Source organism: Tenrec ecaudatus, chromosome 12, assembly GCF_050624435.1.
Source record: "Tenrec ecaudatus isolate mTenEca1 chromosome 12, mTenEca1.hap1, whole genome shotgun sequence".
Lineage (NCBI taxonomy): Eukaryota > Metazoa > Chordata > Mammalia > Afrosoricida > Tenrecidae > Tenrec > Tenrec ecaudatus.
The window spans coordinates 131,881,029-131,906,236 of record NC_134541.1 but is presented as its reverse complement, the minus strand read 5'-3'; the positions used below and the strand labels follow the sequence as shown (position 1 = coordinate 131,906,236).

Sequence of the window (25,208 nt, the reverse complement as noted above, 5' to 3'; positions counted from 1 at the left end):
AGGTATCATCTGAACAAAAAAATCATATCATTGTGAATGAGGGGGAGTGCAGAGTGGAGACCCAAAGCCAATCTGTAGGCAATTGGACATCCCCTTACAGAAGGGTCACCGGGGAGTAGAGAGCCAGTCAGGGTGCAGTGTAGCAACTGATGAAACATACAACTTTCCTCTAGTTCCTAAATGCTTCCTCCTCCCCCTTCCCCAAATCCACTATCATCATCCCAATTCTACCTTACAAATTCGGCTAGACCGGAGCTGGAAACACAGGGAATCCAGGGCGGATGATCCCTTCAGGACCAGTGGTGTGTGTGGCAATACCGGGAGAGGGGAGAAAGGATGGGTTGGAAAGGGGGAATCGATTACAAAGATCTCCAATCTGGGGGATGGACAAGAGAAAAGTGGGTCAAGATATGACAAAATAATAATTTATAAATTATCAAGGGTTCATGAGGGAAGGGGCATCGGGGAGGGAGGGGTAAAATGAGCAGCTGATGCCAGGGGCTTAGGTGGAGAGCAAATGTTTTGAGAGTGATGAGGGCAATGAATGTACAAATGTGCTTTACACGAGTGATGTACGTATGGATTGTGATAAGGGTTGTATGAGCCCCTAATAAAACGATCAAAGAAAGAAAGCAATCATTCTCCAGTGGACTGGGTGACGGGGCTCGCTTCGGCAGCACAGATGCTAAGCTCCTGGTGGATGGAAGTACAGACCCTCTGAATGTGCCTGAGTTGCCGGACGGTCCGACGCGGGGACTGAACGACCAGAAAACCTCCGCCGGTCAGTCGGGAAGCCAAGGGGCGGCACCCTGCGGGTGAAATCCGAGCCTCGTTCGGAATTAGATTGAAAACGCCTAGAGGGGCCAGAACCAGAACTTTCCCTCATTGTTGCCAACTTACCACAGCGCTCCGCGCGCGCGAGCGCTCGCCCACTTTGGAGGGCTGGCTCACCTTGACGTTCGAGGCCTGCTCCCCCCCCTACTTTTTTTCTTTTTTGAGGGGGGGGACGAGGGGGTAACGAGCTCCGAGATGAGATGGGAACAAACTCCTCACAAACGTGAAAGAAGGGCTGCGGGTCAGCTTCCCTTCATTCCCCTTCATTTCCCCGCGTCTTTCTCTGCCAAGGCCCGCACGCGTCAGAATTTAAAAGCCAACCTACGCCACGTTCTCCCTACTTTTTTTTTTTCCCGTGAGGAGATTTTCATCTTCAAATACTGGGGGGGCGGGGGGCGGGGGTTGGGGGCCTCCTTTTGTCTTCCTCCACCTCAGAGTCCCTCCGAGAACCCGCCTCCCTTTTGAAAAAAAAAAGATAAAAGAACGAACGCCCCGCGCGCTCACCTCGGCCGGTCCGCACGGTCCGCGGAGCGAGCAGCTCCAACCGCCTTTCTGGCTCAGACCGGCCCTCCGGCTCATGAATAACAGGCCCCGCCTTCCTGGGCGGGGCGACGTCAGGGGCGCGGCGGGCTTCGCTGCGTGCCGTGAAGATGCAAAACAGGGCGAGCGGCCCCCGCCGCCAGGCGGCGCCAGTCGAGCTCCGGACCGCGGCGGTCAGAGCGTCCCTAGCTCCAGGGCCTGCGGGGATTCCACGCCGAGCTCCCTGCGCCCCACGGCCCTCGGGGAGGAAAAATGCAAAAAGGAGGCACTTGGGACAAGGAGGAATTTGACCTAGACCTTAGCCAGAAGTTTCAGGCCTATCAGGAGCCTTTATTGTCAGACCCTCTTGCGCACGCAAATGTACATTCTCTCTGCAGTGGCCGTCTTCTTAGTCCCTGCCCAGGAGTCATTGTGCTTGCTTCTGAGTTTAGGTATAAGTTGAGTGCCTTGTGGAGGTCTTCTGGAGACCGTGGGTGGCACAAGTAGGTAGCGGAACAATAGTTCACAAGTAGTGATGAGCACAAAGCATTCCCAAATCCAAACACACTGGCATTGAGTCAATGCCCACGCACAGCGACCATATAGGACAGGGTAGAACCGCCCCCCTGTGGGTTTCTGAGACTAAATCTTCACAGGAGTAGAAAGCCTCGTCTTTTTCCTGTGGAGTGGCTTGTGCTTTTGAACTGCTGACTTACTTGGCAGTTAGCAGCCCAACTTGTAACCACTATGGCACCAGGGCTGGCTGAGATGAGAGATGCCAAGCCACAGAGAAATATGCTTTTTTAAAAAGACAAGGAATTTCTTCCAGAGGCAACAGAAAGAAAGTCTTCCCTCAGGGCTGGCTGCCTCCATCATGATTCTAGCCTCCTGAATTGTGATAAAATAAATGTCTGTTTGTTAATACCACCTACGCACTCATTGCCATAGAGCCTGATTCATCCTGATCCTGGGTTTCCAAGACTCACTCTTGACGGGAGTAGAAAGCCTCTTCTTTCTCCCTAGGAGCAACTAGCTGTTTTGAACTGCTGACCTTATGGTTAGTAGCCCAGCATGTAACCACTACCACGCCAGGGCTCCTACAGATGGGTCAGTATTTGAAACATTGAACCTTTGAAAAAAATGCCAGAGATCACATGATAGAAGATTTCAAGACCAATGGTGTGTTTATTGAAATTGCCATTTTCATCAACACAACTGGCTGGTAACTAAACACGTGCACTTATTGGATGAAATACACAAGTATCAAATTGAGTACTTAAAAACATCGATACCAAGTCATAAAGGCCCAAGAGAACAGGGTGGAACGCCCCTGTGAGATTCTGAGAATGTTAACTCTTCTCCGAGCTCATCATTCTCACAGAGCAACTGATGGCTGATGGCTTCACTGCTGAACTAGCAACCACTCCACCACCGAGGCTCCTTCTAAAGACAAGGAACCCAGGTGGTGCTGTAGGTAGTGTTGGGCTGCTAACAGTAAAGTCGGGGGTTCAAGTTTGCCAGTCACTTCACAGGAGAAAGTTGAAGCTACATCTGGTCCTATAAAAACAGACAACCTTGAAAACCTAACTAACCCCAACTTGATGGCAGTGGATTTGGCTTGGTTTGGGTGGAAAGAGACCATGGAGAAGCTTAATACAATCAACTAGGACAAGGACAAGGACAAGGACTGACTATGGGCTGAGAGTTGCATCCGTTGCTTTAGTTCAAGTTGGATCTGAAGAAAAAATATTTATTCTCTTAGAACCAAGAACACTACCTTGAGTATGTGCCTCCTGCACTTAGAGATCATCTTAAGACTAGATTTGATACATTGAACACTAAGTACCTTAAGCAAGATGAGTTGCAGGATGATGTCAAAAAGTCATTAAAAAGGCAGGAAAGAAATGTCTGAAGGAATTCTGAAATTTTCTCTTGAGGGTAGAATAGCCAACGTGAATGGAAGAACTGATGAAATGAGAGAACTGAACAGAAGGAAATACCTGACCAGGAGATTTAGAAGGACAGCTGAAGAAGAAAAAGTAACGCATTCTAATGAAATGGGCCAAGATCTGGAGTTCGAAACCCACAAGAGAAGCCTACTGCTCAGCTTTTCTCAGCCTGAGAGATCTGAAGAAAAGGTCAAGTTTGGGTTGAACTATACAAGGATTCTATAGGTAAAATGTTGAACTATGGAAGGATTCTACAGGCAAAATGTTGAACGGTGAAGAAAAGCATCAACAGAGGACAGGAGGAACACAGACTCTGACTAGAAGATTTTATTGGTATTCAGTGATTTCAGGAGATAGCATATGATCAAGAAACAATGGCATTGAAGCAAGAAGTCCAAGATGCACTGAAAGCATTGGCAAAAATATTAATAATATATCAGGTTCTAAGAATTAATGGAATGCCAGTTAAGACCTTTCCATCATTGGAGGTAAAGCTAGAAGCTTTCACTCATGTATGTCAAGAAATTTGGAAGACAGCAACCTAGGCAACAGATGGGAAGAGATCCATATTCCTGCCCGTTCCAAAAGTGATCCAACCAAAGACAAAAATTATCCAACAATGCCATTAGTCTCACATGCAAGTGAAATTTTGCCGAAGATAATTCAAAAACTGTTATAGAGTACCTCAACAGGGAACTGCCAGAAATTCAAGCTGGATTCAGAAGAGGATGTGAAATGAGAGCCGTCATTGCTGATGTCAGATGGGTTAGGGCAGGAAGCAGAGAACACCAGAAGGATGCTTGCATGTGCGTTAAAGACTATGCAAAGGCATCTGTGTGGATCATAAGTTATGGATAACATTGGGAAGGCAGACACACTTGATTGTGCTCACTCAAAACCAGTACATAGAGCAGAAGGGTGTCATTCAAGCAGAATAAAGGGATAGGGCATGGCTTCAAATCAGGAAAGATGTGCATCCTTTCATTACATTTATACAACCTGTGTGCTATAATCCAAGAGGCTGAATTATATGAAGAAAAATGTAGCATCGGGATTGGCAGAAGACATTAACAACTTGAAAGAGGCAGATGACACAACCTTGTTTGCTGAAAGTGAGGAGGACTTGAATCAGTGATGGAGATAGAAGATTACTCTCTTACGGATTATACCGCAACATAAAGAAGGCAACACCAAGGGGAAGCCATGGTATATGTTTAAAGCAAGGTGTGAGGAAGTAGTAACCTCAGGAAGTGGTAAAGGTCAATCAAATATTTTCAATGAAAGAAGTATAGCTTGATATTTGAGTTTGTAGATTCTCCTCCTGATCGTTCTCATACAGATAGGCTAATATTGTTTATTGTGGTGCTGCCAACGCATATTGAAAAGTGCCCTGGACTGCCTAAAGAACAAACAAGTCTGTCTTGGAAGAAGTAGGGCCAGAGGGCTCCTTGGAGACAAGGCTACTGACATGTGGTCAGGAGAGACCTGTCCCTGGAAAAGGGCGCCATGCTTGGTCAAGTGGAGGGGCAGCAGAGAAGAGGAAGGCCCTCCACGAGATGGATGGACACAGTGGCAGCAACAATAGGCTCAACCATAACAAGGCTGAGGATGGCGCAGGGCCTGGCAGAGTTTGCCCTGTTGTAATAGGGTCACTATGGGTTCAACCTGACTCGATGACACCTAACAACAACAAGTAGTATTTTGACATATGTGGTTCCAATAGATCAAAAACTTGTCGGAAAATGTATCACAGGTGTTTGGGCCGGGTCTGGACCATGCAGCCCATTCCCCCAGCCTCTCAGAAAGACAGGTGATCTGCTGGACTTTGCAGTCCCTGCCTCTAGCATTCCTAAGAGCTTATCTCTCCAGGCAGGGTCCACACAGCCCCTTCCCCCTGCCTCTCAAGGCTAGAGCAGGATGGTGCAGACTCTTCCCCCACATTCCAGGAAGCTGGTCTGTGAAGGACTTAGACTCTGCAGCTGCAGCACCAGGAAGCCTCCCTTCTCCTCATAGGAGCAAGCACCAGCAGCTCTCTTACTTCATTTGCATATTTCCCTGACCCAAATCCTACAAATATCCCACTGCCCCACCAACTGGAGCCATTTCCCTGACCTAACTTGATGGGTCTCGGAACCGCCCAGGAGCTCAAGATGCTCCCGTCCCTCTCTCTGCTCTCCCTTCCCTCCCAGGAGCTCTTTCCCTGCCCTAATAAAGCTGTTCTTAACCTCACGTTCTTTGTCTAATCCTATCTCTGTTCCATGTCTCTGTGCTACCTCTCAACAAGTATGAGCTTAAAAAATCATATTGGTGAAGAACTTTCTAATTAAGTATTTTAAAGATTCATACTGGTGACAAGTTTGAAAAATTGAGTTTTCTAAGTGCAGGGGCCAGCCCTAAGGCAATGTTGCCAATGTTTCAGGATGTTCTAAAGGCATACAACAGAAAATTTTAGGACATGAAAAATATACCAGTTTAATTCCATGTGCTGCATATTCACTGCAGTAGAATATTGTTTAATTCAGTGCGGTAGAATATTGTTTAGAAGCAGTTGTGAGGTTTTGTTTTTTGGTTTTAGGTTTTCTTTTTTTTCCCCATAATGTTCAGTTATTTTACACACTTTTAGCTACTTTTATTCCCAAATGGACAGTTCTTAAAAACATATTTAAACAATGACCCAGTATTAAAATGGCTTTTTGAGGGGACGGACCACAGAGAAGTGAGTGAAGGGAAACATCGGTCAGTGTAAGACATGAAAAATAATAATACTTCATCAATTTTCAAGGGTTCATGAGGGAGGGGAAAAATGAGAAGCTGATACCAAGGGCTCAAGTGGAAAGAAAATATTTTGAAAATGATGATGGCAACAGCTGTACAAATGTGCTTGACACAATAGATGGATGGATGGATTGTGACAAGAGTTGGGTGAGCCCCTGATAAAATGATTTTTTTAATGCCTTTTCAGTACATGTTTGGAAGTGCAGGCTGTGGCCATCAGCACAATCCTAAAGTCATACTCAGGACGGCGTGGGAGAAGCAAGTCCAGGGAGCCATGTGGTCACTGAACTGCTGAGGGAAAGGTGGGCCTCAGGAACTTCATAGCTAGCCATCTCCTACAGAGACCTCTTCGGGAGTCCAGTCACCTTCAAACATCCCTACCCCCCTGTAAGGTCAACTCCCACGGGGTGAAGTATAATTAATTCTGTATTAAGTCTGCAAGCAGGAAATCAAACAGGTAGAACCTCTTCCCTTGGCTGTTTCAACCCCTTATATTCTCACAACAGCCTGCCAACCCAAATTGTTTTTCCGTTGTTGACGTAAAAAGACATCTTCTTACCCTGCTCACTAGGGAAAGCCAACCTCTAACGGAAGACCTTTAAAATACTGCCTCATCCGTTGGTGTGAAAACCACTTTTTTACCTTTAGAAGAACGGGGTCATGAAATACTGATCTTTATGAGGTTGACTTACTTTGCAGAGCATGATGTTGTCCAATCTGTCCATGTCTCTTTCTTGCTTTTTAGGGGTGTATAGAATTTCATTGTGTGTATGTCCCGTTACTTCGTAGGCAGGGTTTCTGTCTGTTTCCATCATTTTGCTATTATAGAAAATGCTGCAATTAACTTGCGTGAGTGTATGTCTGTTCATACGTTGATCTTCATTACTTTGGGGTGTACGCTGGATACAGAGTTTGCGCAGTTGTATGGTATTTCTACTTGCATTTGTTAGTGTTCCACATAACGGCTGTAGTGTTCCGAAATCCCATCAGCAGTATATGAGTGTTCCAGTCTCTCCACAGCCTCTCCAGTATCTGTTGTCATGTTTCTTTGATTGCTTTTGTGCTATTATCAGTGGTGGTATGGGTGGTATGTCGACGTTATTCTTATTTCTCTTATAACTAATGATCACAAGCATGTCTTCCTATGCATGTGGGCTGGCTGGATGCCATCTTTAGTAAATTGCCCATTCATGTCTTCCCATTTTCGATGGAACTATTTGTGTTTTTCTTACTTAGATGCTAACATTTGCCATGGATTTTTGAGATTAGCATTTAGTCTGATACATCATTGCCAGAAATGTTTTTCCCGTCTGGGGGATCCTCTTTTCAGTCTTCTGATCAAGTCCGTTGAGATACATAAACGTGCTGTGAAGAGGTCCCAGCGGCATAGTGGTTATACGTTGGGTTGCAAACCACAGGTCAGCAGTTCCAGCTGCTCTGCAGGCGAAAGATGTGGCTTGGACACCCACAGGGGCAATTCTACTCTTTCCTATAGAGTCGCTATGAGTCAGACAGACGTGCCCCAATGGCAGTGAGTTTGGGGATCCTCTATTTTTACTTCTGTAAGGTGGTATTTTTCATTGTGATTTTTAGAGTATTTGTGCCTTGTATGGGGGCCCATAGGACCCCTGGTGATGTAGTGGTTATGTGTTGGTCTGCAATCGGCACGATCAGCAGCTCAAAACCACCAGCCTCTCCGAGGGAGAAAAAGTGGGCTTTCTAGTCCCATAAACAGTTACAATCTCAGAAACCCACAGCGGGTCACTATGAATCTGAAGTGACTTGATAGTGTTGAGTTTCGTTGTCGTTCTTGTTTGGGTCATGAGGGCCCTTAAATTCGTCCCTACTTTGTCAAGTGATGGTGATTATAGTTTTAGCATTTATATTTAAGTCTTTTTTTTTTATTTCAAGGACTGCTTGTTGGCGTTTAGGAGTGTTTTCCAGTCGAGTCTGATGGGATGCCATGCCCTGGTCCCACAGTCTATTTTTTTATTCCCTGGGGACGTCATTGCTCTGCTCCCCTTGTTGTTCTGAATGCAAGCCATTACTGTTTTGCCTTGGTGTGGTGGGATGAGGTAGGGTGCAATTCCTACTATATTTAAGTCTTTAATCCATCTTGAGTTCTTTTTTTTTTAATATTATGATGTGAGGTATGCTCCTGTTTAATTTTTTTTTGCAGGTGGAGATCCGATTTTTCCAGCACCATTTGTTGAAAATATTAACAACAAAAATACGCCCCTAGTCAGTGGCAACAAAAGCTTGTAACAAAGACCTGTGGAAACGCTATTGTTAATGTTTAGCTCTTCCATTGAAAGCATCGCACCTGCACTGACTTTGTAGATAACACTCTGCCATCCAGGGTGGAACTGTCTCTGTGAGTCTCCGAGACTGTAATTCTTTACTGGAATAGAAAGCCTCATCTTTTGTATATAAACTATTTATTTTATATTGTTCGCAGAACTCAGCAGACTTTGACATGTCAATATCTCACTTCTCTCACACATATGCTTAATAAAATTTCAATTCTTCACTCTTCTAATTTTTTCATCATTTTTTCATAGGGTAGTCTTTAGGCCTTAGGCCCAAAACTCAAGGGGAGAGGGTAGTAGTTGTGAGAGTTGTAAGCCATTGTCATCTCAGTCTATGTCAGGACGACACCTTGGGCTGCTAACCACAAGGCTAGCAGTTCGAAGCCACAAATCCTCAGAGGAAGAAAGATAAGGCTTTCAATTCTCCTGAATATTCATCCTCAGATACCCACAGAGGCAGTCCCACTGTATCCTATGGGGTCACTGTGAGTCAGGCTTTACTCAACGGCAGTGAGTTCTTGAGTTGACCTTCGAATAACTAGTCTAGTCTGTGGGCTGTCATCAGTCGGCTTCGCCTTCTCCACTAGGGCCCAAGGTTTAGAAGTGTTCACTTGAACCCCAGTATCAATATTGTAATTGGCTTTCCTGGCTCCTCTCTTTGATATGCAGCTAATAGAAATAGCCAATAATAATAATAGTAAAATTTAAAAGAAATAGCCAACACTGGGGGGAAGAGGGACAAGAAATGGCAACTTTTTTTTTTTTTAACCCCTGGCATCTGCTACCTATGTGACCCATCATTCATTGCTGGAATTAGGGGCCAACTGTTTGTAATGCATAGTTCGCATGTGTAAGCGAAACACTGAATATAAAAACTCTGTGGGAAGCTGGAGTACCGACCCACTAACAGTGTTGTTCCTGAAAAGCATGGCTTCTGATACATTCCATTTCTCTGGCCCTCTGTTCATCTTGAAGTGATTGTTGATTCAACCGCTCCAGAACAAGGACCCCATATTTGGAGGTCCCCCAGCTTGCCCGATCTCCATTTGCTTTTGGTGGACTTTGTTTGGTTTTTTTGGCAGTTCAAATCCACCAGCTCTCAAAAGGGAAATATGAGGCTTGTTGAAGTCCAAAAGACTGACAGTCTTCCAAAACCAAACCCAAGAAGTTGATGCCAACTCATAGTGACCTCACTCTAACTGCCCCTGTGGGTTCTCGAGACCATACATTTCTGTAGAAGTAGAGAGCCTTCTTTCGTCTGCACGGCAGCTGATGGTTTCAAACTGCTGACCTTGTAATTAGCAGGCCCGTGCATTAGGAACGTTGTTTGCACAGGGGCTACCAGTTGGACTGCCGGCCCAAACATCAGCAGTTTGAACCACCAGCTGCGCCGGCTGACGAAGCTGGGCCTAGAGAGTTCATCTCGGAAACCCACAGGGACAGTACTACTCTGACCTATGGGACTGCCATGGCATGAGGCAAGATGGACTTCACGGCACTGGGGTTTGCTTTTATTCTGCTTTGGTTGTGAAGAATCCGATTCACCTGGATGGCCATGGGTTTCTTTGGGTTTATGCAGGCCCTGTTCTGTAATATGTTGTTTAACCTACCCTATTTCCCCGAAAATAAGACAGTGTCTTATATTAATTTTTGCTCCCAAAGATGCGCTGTCTTATTTTCAGGGGATGTCTTATTTTTCCATGAAGAAAAAATATGGTACACATTTATTGTTTATTGTTTTATTAAAAGAGACTTCACACTTCCTGTCTGCTCTGGCTGCGCAGCATCGCCCGCTGCTACGGTACAGAGTCCAGGTAGCTTCGGGGGGCCTTGTTTTCGTGGAGGCGTATTTTCAGCGGGATGCCTTATATTTCAGCAAGAGGCAAAACAGTAAGTAGGTCTTATATTGGGTGGATGTCTTGCTTTCGGGAAAACAGGGTACGTAGAGTCACACGGGGAGTTTTGTTTTTCCCAATACCCAATGCACCAAGATTGAATAAATATAAATCTGTCCAGAGGATGGCAGGCAGGGTATGGTGATTTATCACTTTGAGAGCTGCTGACGTTGCTTATCCAGGGATGGAGACCTAGCCGGTGCTCAGAGTGGGCGGGGCGGCGGAGCTGGGGCCGGCGGTCACGTGGCTGGAGGCCCGGCGCGGCGGACCAGAGAGTCGCGAATCCTCCGCGCTTCCTAGAGGGGGCCGGAGGTGGGGGCGCTCTGCTCGGCATGCGGAAATGGGCCGGCGGGAAAGGCAGGCGGCCGCCCGGCGCGGAAGTGGCGGGACTTCATTTCTTGCTGTCTGGCCGTGGCTCCGGGGCGCAGAGGCTCGTCTGGAGCCCCCCCTCCCCCACCCCCTCCCTGTCCTTTGCGGAACCCGGAGAGGCCAGCCTCCGAGCGCCCGCAGGTGGAAGCCAAAGACGGCGCCCAGGGCTTCCCAGGAGAGGCGCCCAGCAGGTTTGAGGACGGCCAGTGGGACGGGCGGGCTCGGCGCCGCGGGGATGTCACCGTGCTGGCCACGAACCGGCCGGACACGTCGCAGGACGCTCCCGGGTGTCTTCTTCAAGGGCCCGTGGCAGGATCTGTGTGCTAGTTTGGGCGATGTCAGGTGTTCGGCTTAGAAGAGGAACGAAGTCCAATGGATAAGCATCTGCCTGGCACTTTGTTTTAGCGGGGGGCGGGGGCGGGACGCCGTGGGGTGTGATAAGTCTACGTAGCTCCCAGTGTGCTGCACAGCACTGTAGACGATGCGATGGCGCTGACTTCCAAATGCCCGGTTGATTCACAGTAGAAGACTCATTGCGCTAGAGTGGATTCCTGCTCGCCCCGTGCCCCATAGAGCTGCCCGCACAGATTTGCAACGCTGTCAGTCTTTAGGGAACCGACTGCCGCATTGTTTTCTCCCCGGAGAGTGACTCGTGGGTAGATTTCACACGCGCACCACGCACCCCTGCCGAGCGCAGTTCACCGTAGCAGGTAGCACACTGTGCGCCACCAGGCTCCTTGTGACTCCCACTCAAACCAAACCAAACCCCAAACTACCCCCCGCCGCCGTCGAGTGCATAGCGCCCTTCTCTAGGGTTTCCCAGACAGCAGGTCACTCTGGCAGCGAGCAGCTCAAGTGCTAGGGGGTGAATGAGGCTGTTCGAACCATAGGGTCCTGGAACAGATGAGGATTTAAGCCTTTAGCGCAACACTGATAATGCTGTGTGACACTTCGTGGAAGGATCTCACTTTCTGGAGCTGTAAAACTGGATGGAGGGGTGGGGGAAAGGACAGCTCGGGAAATTAATATCTCCAGGCCAAACTAAACTGATGGTTAATTTTATTGCCAAATGACTGGGCGAGGGCAGAGATAAAAATCTATTCCTTGTGGGTGTGGGCTTGTTTGTTCAATGAGGGTAAAATAAGTTGATGGTAGAATTTACAATTTAAAGAAAAGCACAAGAACATGGAAACCACGTGAATGCCATCACTTGAGTAGAGGCCCTGAGAATAACCATATTGACTTTATAATGGCCTCCTTCTATGTGATAAATCAAAACCTCACTGCCAGCGAGTCAGTCCTGACTCAGCAACCTGATAGGCCAGGGTGGAACTGCCCCTTCGTTTCCAAGACTGTAACAGTTTGCTGGAGTAGAAAGCCCCTTTCTCCTTCCAGTGTGTAGTCACTGTGCCACAAGAGTGGCATATTAGACATAACATGCAGCTTGCATTCCCTGACAACTGTCCTGAAATTCCCTCTCAGCTGAGCTCCTGTAGCACAAGGGCTGGTAGGGGCAAGGGGCCCCTTGGAGAAAGCTTTGGACAAGATTCACGTATCTGACTTCAGATCAGTTGAGGAATTTGGGAGGGCCTCATTGTTGGCCTTACTGGAATTCCTGTCTTGGGTTTTTCCAGTAAGATTCAAATTGTTTCAGGCCTGGATCACTGTTTCTGATTGTTTGTTTTACCTTCCACCTTAGCCTGGAGACCAGGATCAGGCCCCATCTCAGAGACCAGACTGTGGAAGCTATGCTCCTGACAGCCAGGGGGAAGGTGAGCTGGGGTTCCTTACTCTGCTTCTTCCATAGCATCTCTGCTGCCAGAATAGGAGTCCTGGTGGCACAGTGGTTCAAGCACTCAGTTGTTCATCAAAGGGTTGGCTGTGTAAACTTGCCAGCTCCTGGGGGGAAAGATGTGGTCGTCAGCTTCTGTAAAGATTTACAGCCTTGACAGCCCTCCGATGCAGTTGCCCTACCTAATGGGAGTGGGTGGGCCAGGGTGTACAGCTTTGACTCCTTTGTGGAACCTTTATCCACCTGGGGGTTTTTTCCTCTTAGCTTCAGCTTTGTAGTCAGATAAGTTCAAATCCAGGCTCAAATGTGTTACCTTCTACCCTGCCTTCTAGGCTTGCTATGCATCGGCCTCAACTTGATGGCAGTGAATTTGGTTTGGATGGTTAATTGGTTGGTATCAGAAGGTGGAATAGAAGCTTAGTTATTGAATTTGTCAACCTTTTGCAAGGTGACTGGAAGAAGTAGAATTTAAAGTAAGGAGACAAAGTGGCACGGCATGAAACGTCATTGAATTGCAAATGTGGATTTTCTGGCAAATGTTTTAGGAATTATATTTTTACCATTTTTTAAAAAAGAAAAACAGGGTGGGGCGGGCCAGGTAGGTGGAGAAACTCTAGAAAGCTATTCCAACAGTGAGTGTGAAAGGAAGGCTGGTGGACAGGACGGGAGTGTGGAGTGCAGCCCTTTGACCCTATTGCTCCATTTTCCAGCTTTTCCCGATTCATCTCCAGCCTTTCCCTGATGTACAAACGGTTCTGTACACAGTAGTAGTGTGCATTGTCCTTTCCTTCCATCAGTCTTCTATCCGTGCTGTCGTCTGATACATTGTGTGTGTGTGTGTGTGTGTGTGTGTGTTTAATGTATGGTAAAGATACATGTAACAATATATGCATCTCTGGATGTACAATTCAGTAACATTGGTTACATTGTTTCCATTTTTAAGGCAATTCCACTATCCTTTTCCCAACTATTCCACCACTATTAGTAATACCTCCTCAGCCCAACTATTTGCTGCTTTCATACAAGTGAGAACATACAGAGTCGGTCCTTTGGGATTCACCTGTGCTGTGGCCCTTCAGGCTTCCTGCAGCTCCATGGCTGCGTGGTGTTCTGTTGTTGTGTACGTGCCACTTTTTGTCTCTCCATGGGTCTCTTGATGGACATTTTGGTTGTTTCTACCGTCTTGCTCATGTGAAAAGTACGTCCATGCTTACTGGTGTCCACTCAAGGCACAGTCGGATGACATCCCCTTGGGGTGTGGTCTGTCTGATATCCAAAAAGAGACAAGCCATGAGCCCTCCTCCTCTTCTTCCTGCTGACCTGGATCCTGAAAACTTTAGTTGGAACACGGCCATGCCTGCTCATTTTCCTGTTGTCCGTGACGGCTTTTGTGCTGTACTAACGGATGTAAATAGTTGCGGCAGAGATCAAATGCTTTGTAAAGGCAAAAACATTTATCCTTTAGCCCTGTGTTGGCACATGTCATAGAAGAAAGAACATACCTGGTCTGAGTGTCGAGACACCTGAGTTGAGCCCCAGATGCTCTACTGATTGAGTGACCTTGGCCAAAGCACTTTAGTTCATTAAACCTTTCTCCTAAAAAAAAAACAAAAAAAAACCTTTCTCCTCATCTGTAGAATGATTGCAAATAACCGACCTGGTCACTGTAAGGATTGACATGATGGTTATTCACATTTGAGGGCGTTGTTTCTTTTTCCTCCCTAGGAGTTGCTGTCATTTGATGATGTGGCTCTGTTCTTCACCAGAGAGGAGTGGGAAAGCCTCGACTGGACCCAAAAGTACCTCTACAGAGATGTTATGCTGGAGAATTACAGAAACATGATCTTCTTGGGTAATGATTGGTTCATTAGGATTTGGCTTTGTGTATTCTCAGTGTCTACCCAAGTCTTCAGTCTTATTATCTGTGAGAGGTTGAAAACTGAGGTCGGGGCTGTGCACCGGCCATAGGAAGGCTGGGGCAGTACAGAGGCCCTTCCTGTCGGTCCAAGATGAGAGCTTGGAGACAGAGATGCAAAAGAGATAGAATTTAGCCAGGAATGTGAAGTTGAGAAAGATTTTATTGAGGCAGGGAAAGAACTCCCAGGGAGGGAAGGGAGAGCAGAGGATGGGGGCATCTTGAGCCCCCAGGCGGGTTCCGAGACCCAACAAGTTAGGTCAGGGAAGATGCACCTGGCAGTGAGGCAGTGGGACATGTGTAGGGCTTGAGCCAAGGACGTATGTACTGATAAGGGGAAGGAGGGCCTTCTGGTGCTGCAGCTGCAGGATCTGAGTCAGGATGTGGTCTGTGAGTAAATCCTCCTGGAACGCTGAGGGAAGGGGCTGTACAGACCCGGCCCAGAGAGATAAGCCCCTTGGAACGCTGGAGGCAGGGACTGCACGGTCCAGCTCTGACCTGAGAGGCGGGTAAAGGGGCCACACAGTCCAGCAGGCCATCTTTCCGAAAGAGCTAGGGGAGGCGACTGCATGGTCCGGACAGAGCCCAAACAATCTGTAATTCCCAAATCAGAAAAAGGTGAAAATTGGAAAGTATTTTCCTAACTTATTTGGCTACAAAAATCTGACCTGAAACCATCAGGTGGCAAACCTGTTTTGGTTTGTGTTTATCTGACACACAGCTATTTATTTCCCCTCGCGGTATGCATGTCTATGTTAGCACTGGTAGTTCCAGAAACATCAATGTGGGCACGGAGCTCTGAGCCCTGTGGGCGCATTATCTAATATAGACGCAACTTAAGGAGCTCCAGTGGCATAGTGGTTGCACACTGGGTGCCTAAACCATCAGGTCAGCAGTTCTAAACCACCAGCCACTCCGCAGAAGAAAGACAGGACTTTCTACTCCCATAGAGCTAAAGTCTCAGAAATTCATGGGAGCAGTTCTATCCTGTCCTATAGGGTCGCTATGAGTCGGCATCTACCTGATAACAGAGTTTAATATGTAAAACTCAACATGATGCAGTGAGGGTTATATAAGGATATGTGTGTAAAAATGTGCGTATACATCCACAGGCATATAATGTGTGATATATACGGTGTATGTATATACATAAAGTAAACTTTGTAAAATCCCTTAAAAGTTCTGAAGTGCGTCAGTGTCCGGGGCTGCCTGATGAGGATACAGACTGTGCGGCTTCGAAGAGTGGAAAGGATCATACGATTACGGCCTATTTGGATTCCAAAGGCCAGCTCCCGCTTCTCTTAAAAGGTCTTTTCCCTTGGCCGTGGGATGGGTAGCTTCCCCCTTGAAACCATTCAACTGTAGTCACTCCGTTTCTGAACCTTCACTACTTCCATCTTCCCAACAGCCTATGTGGCTTTATTCCAATCCGACTGGGGGAGTTTCCCTAACCTTTCTGAGGTATGAGAACTGATAGTAGTGTTCTTTTGGGGCGTTACATATTTGACCCCCATATTGATATTCTTGGCACAGGCTTATGGGACATAGTTGTGGAAGGGATAGATAGGGAAAGAAAAATGTTCAAGTGTAACACTTGACATACTGGAGCACTTTCTTATTTCCTGTGCTTTCAACAAAAATGTATCTCAAAAAAAACCAAAAAAACAAAAATGTATCTCAACATCTTCTGTATTAAAACAGACAAAATCCAATGCCATCAAGTTGATTCTGACTGCACATCAACCCCCTGAAGGGTCCTGGGGCAGCTTTATGAGAGCAGAAAGCCTCATCGCGCTCCTAAAGGAAGAACCTGGTGGTCATGAGCTGCTGGCCTTTCAGTTACTGGCCCAATGGCTAACCCAGAGAATCACTAAAGCTTCTTACATTCTGTAGATCGTGCCATAATTCTTTTAAAGCTTAATACTGTATTAGCATTTCCCTGTGATTAAGAGGCCCATAATTATAATAAACAATTCAACTGTATGATATATAATATTTCAATATTTTTCCACTTAGGGATGCGTCTGTTGACTATATTTTTATGTGTTGATTTGCTTGTGTATCATTTTCAGTGTCATAAAGTTCCAAAAGCTGTGTCTGGCTAATTCCTATGCATTTCTGTTGTCTCCCAAGATTTAGAACTTTGGAGTTAAAGGATAATGGGCTCTCTAAGACTCATAATATATAAGAGTAAGTCCAAAAGTATTACTACATAATTATAGAAAATTCTCATTGAACAAAAATACCAAAATGTGAAGCTACTGTTTCACAACACACCCACCATACAATTGTGAGAGCAGTGTTTTCCATCTCTCTAACTTTTCCCCAAAGAAGCCAGCACCCTACGTCTCAACACAAGATGAGGGGTGTAGGGTGGGTGGGGTAAGGTTTTCCAACAAAATCTCACAGAGCAGCCCTTGTCACCATCAAAGAATGAGCCGTGCATTGTCGTGATGGAAGAAAAAATGTTCCCAGCCCATCTTCCCTGGCCTTTTTTTTTTTTTTGACCAATGCAAGTTTTCAATTTCCTGAATAATTTCGTCATCATGAGCCCTGTGTTCTTTGGGAAAGTCTGTCAAGATAGTTCTCCTTTGAAGTCCGACCCCCCCCACACACCCAAAAAAACACAACAACAAAAACCTCCCCACTCAAAGCCAGTCTCTTGTTTTGAAGGCACTTGATGAGACTTAAGGCAAACGTCTGACTGAGACACCTGCGCGGCCATCTCCTGACCTCAGAGCCAGGTGTGCACATCTTGCTCGGGAAAGCTTGTGTGCGTGTGGACTGGAACCCCAGGAGCAGTACTTTTGACTTGCCCTTGTCTGTTACTGAATGGTGTTTTAAAATGTTTTGTTTCAAGAAAATGCACTATTTTGTTTTTGAACAGGAGGATTTGAGAGTGCTTTCATTGGACTCCTTTAGAGATTTCACTAGTTACGAAACTAATACCTGCTCACAATGGAGCTCCAGGGACAGGGGAAAGGATCTGTTGGTGACTCAGGAAGAAAACCAAAGGCCCCTGGAGGCCCATTGCCCAGAAAGAACCAGTTAGCATATTGTTTTACTCTTTCAAGTCCTTTTATGTGGCTTTTAAAAAACAACAGCAAAAGGCTGCATATGAATGTTGTACTCTAAATAGATAGGAAACATTCTCCTATGTCCATAAGTATTCTTTGAGCATGTGATTTTTAATGTCTGCCTCATAAGTATGCCTCTCCAAGCTTCGTGTTATCCTTCCCCTGTTGACTTGCAGCTGGTTCCCAGCTTTGTCCTTATACCACTGTTGAGCATCTCCGGAACACTGATCTGCGCTCCGGATTTTCCTTCAGCTGTTTCTAAGATGGAAATGACCAGGTGGATGTTGGATGTTGTTAAACCTTTCAAAACAGACTGCTGAGTTGTCACAAAGATTGTGCCACTTTGCATTCTCACTAACCCTTTCAAATGCCTCCTTATCTCTCTGCTTGCCACCGTAGATCAAGGAGACAGAGCCCGGGACACTGCTCTCTATACCTCACTAACTGTCACATCCCATTTCCTTCCTGTGGGTAGGATTTCAGTTTCCCAAACCTGATGTGATCTCTCAGCTGGAGGACTGGGAAGAGCCATGGATCTTGGATCTACCAAGAACTTGGAATAGGAAGACTTCCAGTATCACTTGCCCAGGTGGGTGAGGAAGAGAACCCATTCAGGGAAACTGAGTAAAAAGGGAAATCACCGAAATGGGGTTCCCTCCGTGCACCAAACACTGAGCCAGGTGCTTGACATATTTAACCCTACCGCCCTAGGAAAGTAGCAGGAAGGATTATCATTCCCATTTTCCAGAAGAAACTGAAGAGTCATGTACCTGTGTTAGGTTGACAAATTTGGGCTTGCTTACAAGGCTTTGCAAAGCTTACCCTCTTTGCATGGCAGGGTGCCGTTTCTAAGTGGCAGCTGTCCTGGGTTCCCTTGTCCTTCTGTTGTCTGCTTCACCATTGCCATGTTGTTTTCCACGTTTCCTCAGGATTTCTCTACATACTTTTTCCTGATAGCCCTTCCATGCTTTTTCACATCCCTCTACTCAAAAGTGTCTCAGCCTCAGCCCAACGGATGTTATGGGCTGGATAATTCTTTGTTTGGGAAGGGAGGGATTCCGTACATATTGAAGGATGGTTAACAGTATCCCTGACATTCATGTGCCAGCGATACCACCTCATTGGTATAAAAATGCCTCCAGACATTGCTACCTATCTCCTGGGAAATAACCAGCTGGAGTTGAAAACCAACTACTGCTCTATTCAATTAATGTTTGTACCCATTTCCTCTCTGGTTCCTTTTCTGCTCTAATCCTTCGCTCTCTCTGTTTTACTATTCTCAATGGAAACCAGAGTGGTCTTGTTGAATACCTAGAATTCTAGCTAATTCCTTTTTCCCCTCACCTAGAATTATAACAGACGTATATCTAAAAAGCATACGATGCTATTATCTAGATTTATCGACACTACGAATTTTTATCAGTATTGCATAACCAAAATAAGTTGGTTTTCCAATACTGGCAATAGGTTTATTCCAGTTTCATGTTTTCTGGCACAAATTATGTGTATTTTTAGTCAGCTGGTGCAAAGAGCTCTTTCTGGTATGAGGTGAATGAATATTATTATTTTAAATTTTGGCCTCTTGGTATTAGGTTGTAACCAAGTGAGCATTTAGAAAATCTATTCTCTTATATCCTAAATAATCAGCTTCTAGCCCTTTTTTCCTCTCTTCTGTGGCAGACAGAGGAGTTATATATTTTCTTTTTGTTTGACTAGGGCTTGAAGCCATATGCAAGAAGAAAAAGCTCACTTTGATGCAAAAAAATTCTGAAAATTTGGTGCCACAAAAAGCGTCCACAGGAAAGCAAGAGAAGTCCCAGAAGCCCTCTACAAAGTTGCACGGATGTCCTGAGTTTGCAGACACTTTCAGATTTGCACTGCCCGCGGGGAGCAACAAATATAAGAGCTTCCTTCAAAACCTTAAGTTTATTGACAATCAGAATGCTCAACCAAAGCAGCAGGGCACATTTGGTGCCTATGGGAAACCCTTAGATCAGCGGCCACTGCTTTGCAGGCACAAGCAAGTTCTCACAGCATCAAGATGTTACCAGCGCAGGAAATGTGGGAGAGTCATCAGGTGTGAGGCAGATTTTGTTCAACATCAAATAATCCATATTTCAGAGAATCCTCTTGAGTGTGACACATGTGGGCAAGCTTTCAAACAGAAATCCCCTCTTAGAACAGTCCATAAATATTGTCACCCCCCAAAAAAACCATATAAATGTCACGACTGTGGGAAGTGTTTCCGTCTGATCTCCTATCTCGCTGAGCATAAAAGGACTCATACCAAAGAAAAGCCTTACAAATGTGGGGAATGTGAGCGAACGTTTAGTCAGAATTCCACCCGTATTCGGCATCAGTTGACCCACAGTGGTGAGAAACTCCACAAATGCCTGGAATGTGGGAAAGCCTTCAGTAGGCACTCAACCCTTACGAGCCATCAACACATTCACACTCGGCAGAACACCCATCGGTGCAGTGAGTGTGGACAGTCCTTTGGTCGGAATATAGATCTCATTCAGCATCAAAGAACTCACACCAAAAAGGAATTCTTTCAGTGTAAAGTCTGTGGGAAAACATTTAGCTTTAAGTCGAACCTCTACCGACACGAAGTCATTCACACCGGAGAAAGACCCTTCAGATGCGACAAATGTGGAAAATCTTTCAGTTGGCGCACAAGCCTTCTTAAGCACCAGGGCACCCACAGAGGACAGACAGCCACGTGACAGGAACAGCTGCCATTAGAATCTGAGAAGCGAAGTCAGGAGTTCCAGCTCAGACACGCACGGGTTTGTCCCATAGTACACGGGTTTAAGCACGTCTCTGCGAGCTGTACAGACAGGTTTGCTCTGTAATCACACTGGTCTCAGTCTTGTCTAGGGTGCCTTCAAACACACAAAGGCCAAATCAAAGTAGTGGCTTTCGGAGGGCATCTGTTTGGGCAATTGGAAGCTGAGGGTAACCTTGGCAGATTTTCTTGAAGGGCACAGGGCAATCATGGGGGCTTATGAAGATTTTTTTTAAAGACCATTAATGAAAAAGTGCAAAAGGCCAGGAATGTTGTGTCGGAAATCTTTTTCGGTCGTGACAATGTCCCTGCTCCTTCCAAGGGTAACACAGTGAATGGAATTCCTGTGAAACTATCCCCATCCACTCTTAGAGTGGATCGTGTTCTACTGGTCTTGTTCTACTCCAATTTCTGTTTGTTCCCGAGACTCAACATTGAAAAGGAACAGCCATTGAGTCTCTTACGGATGCCAAAACGTGCCGTTTTTGACAAGTCAGTCAAAGAGCACAGAATTCTTCAGGAAAAGTTTCAAGAAACAATACCACCTGAAGTGGTTAGACCCAGATGTCTAGTGTGTCAAACAATAGCTTCACATTTTTATCTTCTTGGCTAAAAGTTTCTATAATTTTGTAGGAATACTTTTTGACTTCCCGTCTTCATCACTACTGCAAGTATTTTGTGTTTCTTGAACTGCAATAAAAAGGAGCTGGAATGGTGTTTCTCTGGGGACCCTCTCTCTGGGTCATGCCTCCTGCCATCAGGAGTTACTTGTACCTAGTCTGTCTGGAAATTCTTATACCTTCGTCTCCTCTAGTCAAGGCAGATGAGAGCATAGTAAATTTGCGGTTCCCCATCATGGATAATGAGCAATTTAAGAGTGCATATTACACAGATTTTACAGCCAAGGGCTGCTCATTCCTGGAGATTCAGAGGCAGTAAGTCACAGGCTAGCAAAGGGCTCATGCTCGCAGATTGACGCACAAACCCAAGTCATGAGTTCATGTATCTGTAACAAAGTTTCTTTCTAGAAGTAACTGTTCAGGCAGTGGTGTCATGAATCCCCTTTTCCAAATGGAGAAACAGGTCCTTAACATTTTACTAACACTCTCAAGGTCACTTCCAGCAATTTGATCACCTGAGACCTACAGTGTCAAGCAGAGACCTGAGTTTCTTCCTTTGTAATTGGAAATCAAAGGGGGAAATGTATCAGAACACATTTTATATTTATAAAGAGAATGTCAGTTATTGTTGCTAACAAGGTAAGAACCAGCAGAACTGTCTTCTGCAGAGCAGCTGGTGGGCTCAGAATGCCAACCTCTGGTTAATTGCTGGTCTTGTCAAGTTAGAGCAGTCTACACATCTTTTTTTAAAGGGTGGGTGGGAGGGTGTCAGTTATTTCCCACCCCAACAGTCTAGGACCTCAATTTTATAATTTTTTTTTAAGATTCACTGATACTTAAACACTAGTGTTCACTGAAATCTGTCTAACTGTGTTAGGGTTCTCTAGAGACAAAACCACATTGCTAGAAATTTTCTATATATATAAAGATAGATATATAACACAAGAAATGAACTGTTAAATTACATACAGATAGATCATCCCTCTCTTTAATCACACTTTCCATTGTAAGAAGGACCAGCCAACCAGCTTCCCTATACTTGTCATCCCTACAAAACTCCTGGAAAAATAGCAAACAGACCATCACCCAGAGCCTCCTTTAACCAGCACCTCATCTGTCGGTGGTGCTGCTTTACGTATTATCTTTGCTACGTCACACCATGGATTAGTCAGAGTAGCAGACATCCATGTTTTGGGGGTGTTGAAGCAGCATTATTAGTGCTGTTAAGAATAATCAGGCTGGAGAGCCAATTTAAGAAACCCATATTTATGGTTTTATTTCTCTAGAAGCACTCCTGGTACCAAACTAGTGTTTAGACCTTTGGAAGAGAGGGTGTTATGTTTTTAGAGGGGGAAAAAAGTTACTAGAATTCCATAAATTGTTGAGCTGTGATAAATGACAGCAAATTAGATTGTCTTTTGCCTTTTTCATCTTAAAAGGAAAACAAAAATGTTATGACCCTCAACTCTTAAATGTCTAAGATGGAAAAGAACTCTACAAAAGGTTTTTTAATTTAAAAATGTAGGGGATTATTATATAATATAGATCAGTGGTTCTCAACCTTCCTAATGCTGTGACCCTTTAATACATTTCCTCATGTGGTGACCTCCAACCATAAAATTATTTTTGTCACTACTTGATAACTAATTTTGCTGCTGTTAGGAATTGAGCAACCCCTGTGAAAGGGTCATTCAACCTCCACCTCCCCCCCCAAGGGGGTCGTGACCCACAGGTTGAGAACCGCTGATGCAGGGGCTTATAAATGTAGTTGTTTCTTACCTGCCCACTAAGCCTCTACAACACGTGAAGCAGGACAACCCTGGAAGCCTGGGCTTCAAATGACAACGGTAAAGGAGCAGATCCAACACTGGGAAAAAGGACAAACGCAGAAACTGAAAGAAGGTGCTGACGAGGCACGGCTCAGCCATTTTTAAGGACTGCAGTGAGCACCGAGTCAGCTCTGGCTCTCCCAGTCCCATGGTTCACACAGAGCCACCTCGTCTCACAGTGGGGTTTCTTACCAACGCATTCCTCCACTGCAGTCGTTTATCAAAGGAGGATGTGTCAGGAGACGGAGTCAGATGGAATCTACCTGTGAGATACTCAAGCACGTGCTGTGGCTTGATTGGCCGAAATGCTCCAAATGCTGAAGGCTGTATTTCTGGATCAGAGAACGCGCACACAAAACTCCCACAAAAACATGTCAAGACGGTAAGACTTTATGTCTGTGGACTCTTTGGTGTCTGGTAAGGTGTGAACTCTGTCGAAAGCTTTCCCCGCACTCGAGACGTTTGTAAGGTTTCTCCCCAGTTTGGGTTCTCTGGTGCTTGACGAGGGTGGCAGTCTGCCGGAAGCTTCTTCCACAGGCAGGGCATCCATGGGGTTTCCGGTGTGGGACCTCTGATGTTTAAGGAGGTCGGAGCGCTGTTTGAAGCGCTCTTCTCACAGTCTTCACGTTGATGGGGCCTCTTCCCTGGATGTACTCTGGTGCTTGCAAAGGTGGGAGACGTGGCAGGCTGCTCCGCACGCGTTACATGGACCGTTTTCCCCTAGGTGGGTCCTTTGATGCCGGTTGAGATGTGAGTTGTCTGCAGCGCTCCCCGCATTTGGAGCACGCGTATGGCTTCTCACCTGTCTGAGTGTCCTGGTGTTTCACCACCAGGGCAGCGCTCTGACGGAAACTTGTCCCACATGCTTGACATGGGCAGGGCTTCTTCCCAGTGCGTATCCTTTGGCGTTTCAAGAGGTCAGAACGCTGTTTGAAGCTCTTTCCACAGTTGCCACATTTATGAGGTCTTTCTTGACAGGCCTGCCTCTGGGTCCCCAAAAGGCCAGAGCTATGGGAAACTTCCTCACCGTCAACAGACTTGAGGTCGCCCCCCGACATCGCACCATATCTCAACTCCCTTTACAATTATTTTCATGTTCATCACTGCGAATGGCCTCTACTATCTGAACATGCTGATGAAAGGCCGTATTTGAACGTTGGGCACTGTTCCCAAGTTCACTGTCTTCAGAGTCTCTCTTCTGAGGGACCATTCCTAGTGAGAATTGAGACACTGGCGAATCCTGGTTCTTCAGAATTTTCAGATTTCGGTACCAAGGCATTTCTTGACTGCTCTTTCTACTTTGTCTCTGGTCATATCACCATAGTCCACAAATAAGGGAACCTTTCCCTGAGGCCGTTCTTGTACCTGCCCCTGTGACTCGGCTCTTTCTAGAATTTCTTCCTTTGGAATCAGCTCCCTGTTCTCAGTTCTGGTCTTGAAACCTGAAACAGTAAAATAAAAATGCAAATATTGCATCCATTTCCAAACGTGAAATAAGCAAGGGACATCAGGAAAACAAGCATCCTACCATTCCTGAATTCACTGATTTTAACGAACTTGTCACATTTGTTAGCTTCTGCCTATGAAAACTCCCATTTTTCCCGTTCATATTTGTGCCTAAGCCTACAAATGTATCTTTTCTCTGCCCCATCCTACTGTTTAAAAACCCACAAGAGTTCGAGTGGTAAACTTGAAAGAGGTGTCAAGAAAAGCAGTTTCTCTCTGCGTGGACCTGGTGCTGAGCTCAGGGCCGCCCGGAGAGTCTACAGATGCCCTGATTCTGTGTATCATGAGTTTTCACTGTAAGCTCAGAGTCAATGTACTCACTCTGTATATGGGCTTTTTGGGAGACCATGTGGAAGGAGAGAGAGACAGGGACCTTCAACCCGGTACGCACAGACGTGAATACAACATAACTGCATGAAACCCATAGAGGGAACCCATAGAGGGGTCTGCGGGCCAGGCCCCAATCCCAACTATGTGCCCGGCCTCCCTCCTGAAGAATGCACTTCACAGGACAGCACTGGAGCTATAGCTCGGGGAAAGGGGCGAATCTGAGCAGAGCACACAGGAGAAAATGAAGAGGGAAGGAGAGAGAATGGAACACATCCTGGCCTATCAAGCCTCTCTAGGATGATATTCCTGCTCAGAGAGGACCGTAGGGCCAGCCCCACCATGAGACACAGACATATTGTCCCTCACTGACCCATAGCACTACAGGGGACAACACTGGAGACACAGTATGGGAATTGTGCCTGATCTGACCCCATCACCTGGGGTGAAACACTAAGGGTATACAACACAGCAGCAAGGGGAGCAAAGCAGTAAGTCCCTGGGGCATACCAAAAATAGACTTTGGGGCCAGGGCATGGCACCCCATAGGACTCAACTGGAAAACAGTCCTACAAATCAATAAATAGACCTGGAACTATTTATAGGCCAGTCAGGGTGCAGTGTAGCACCAATGAAACATACAACTTTCCTCTAGTTCTTTAATGCGTCTCCCCTCCCACCACTATCATGATCCCAATTCTACC

At 46.0% G+C, this 25,208-nt stretch overlaps 3 protein-coding genes across 6 annotated transcripts in view; 1 reads left to right on the top strand and 2 right to left on the bottom strand.

The window, feature by feature from the left end:
- The window catches only part of HORMAD2 (HORMA domain containing 2), a 63,931-nt gene extending 62,478 nt beyond the window's left edge, over positions 1-1,453 (bottom strand). For all 3 annotated transcript variants that reach the window (XM_075564996.1, XM_075564997.1, XM_075564994.1), the window contains exon 1: positions 1,339-1,453. The gene's annotated coding sequence lies outside the window, so the exon portion shown is untranslated. The remainder of the gene's footprint in view (positions 1-1,338) is intronic.
- A 9,255-nt stretch (positions 1,454-10,708) lies between these two features.
- ZNF789 (zinc finger protein 789) lies at positions 10,709-20,492 on the top strand. 2 transcript variants are annotated; one of them, XM_075564987.1, is made up of 5 exons: positions 10,709-10,841; positions 12,350-12,422; positions 14,168-14,294; positions 17,910-18,023; positions 19,151-20,492. In XM_075564987.1, exons 2-5 carry the CDS (start codon positions 12,399-12,401, stop codon positions 20,158-20,160), a joined length of 1,275 nt encoding a protein of 424 aa, XP_075421102.1. In that variant the 5' UTR covers positions 10,709-10,841; positions 12,350-12,398; the 3' UTR covers positions 20,161-20,492. The 2 variants fall into 2 exon arrangements, with proteins under 2 accessions (XP_075421102.1, XP_075421103.1); XM_075564988.1 differs by lacking the exons at positions 10,709-10,841; positions 12,350-12,422; positions 14,168-14,294 and adding an exon at positions 17,054-17,101.
- On the bottom strand, positions 19,287-24,147 carry ZNF394 (zinc finger protein 394). The gene is given in 6 exon segments (XM_075528190.1): positions 19,287-23,227; positions 23,230-23,426; positions 23,428-23,713; positions 23,716-23,864; positions 23,866-23,963; positions 23,965-24,147. Coding segments are annotated over 6 exon segments (1,095 nt in total). The 3' UTR covers positions 19,287-23,045.
- Between the last annotated feature and the right edge of the window lie 1,061 nt (positions 24,148-25,208).

What these genes read in the sequence shown, in the direction of transcription:
- ZNF789 (XM_075564987.1), top strand. Translation starts at nt 12,399, where the DNA reads ATGCTCCTGACAGCCAGGGGGAAG. An exon ending in CAGAAACATGATCTTCTTGG is followed by an intron (nt 14,295 to 17,909) that starts GTAATGATTGGT and finishes TCCTGTGGGTAG; the next exon opens with GATTTCAGTTTCCCAAACCT. An exon ending in TTCCAGTATCACTTGCCCAG is followed by an intron (nt 18,024 to 19,150) that starts GTGGGTGAGGAA and finishes TTGTTTGACTAG; the next exon opens with GGCTTGAAGCCATATGCAAG.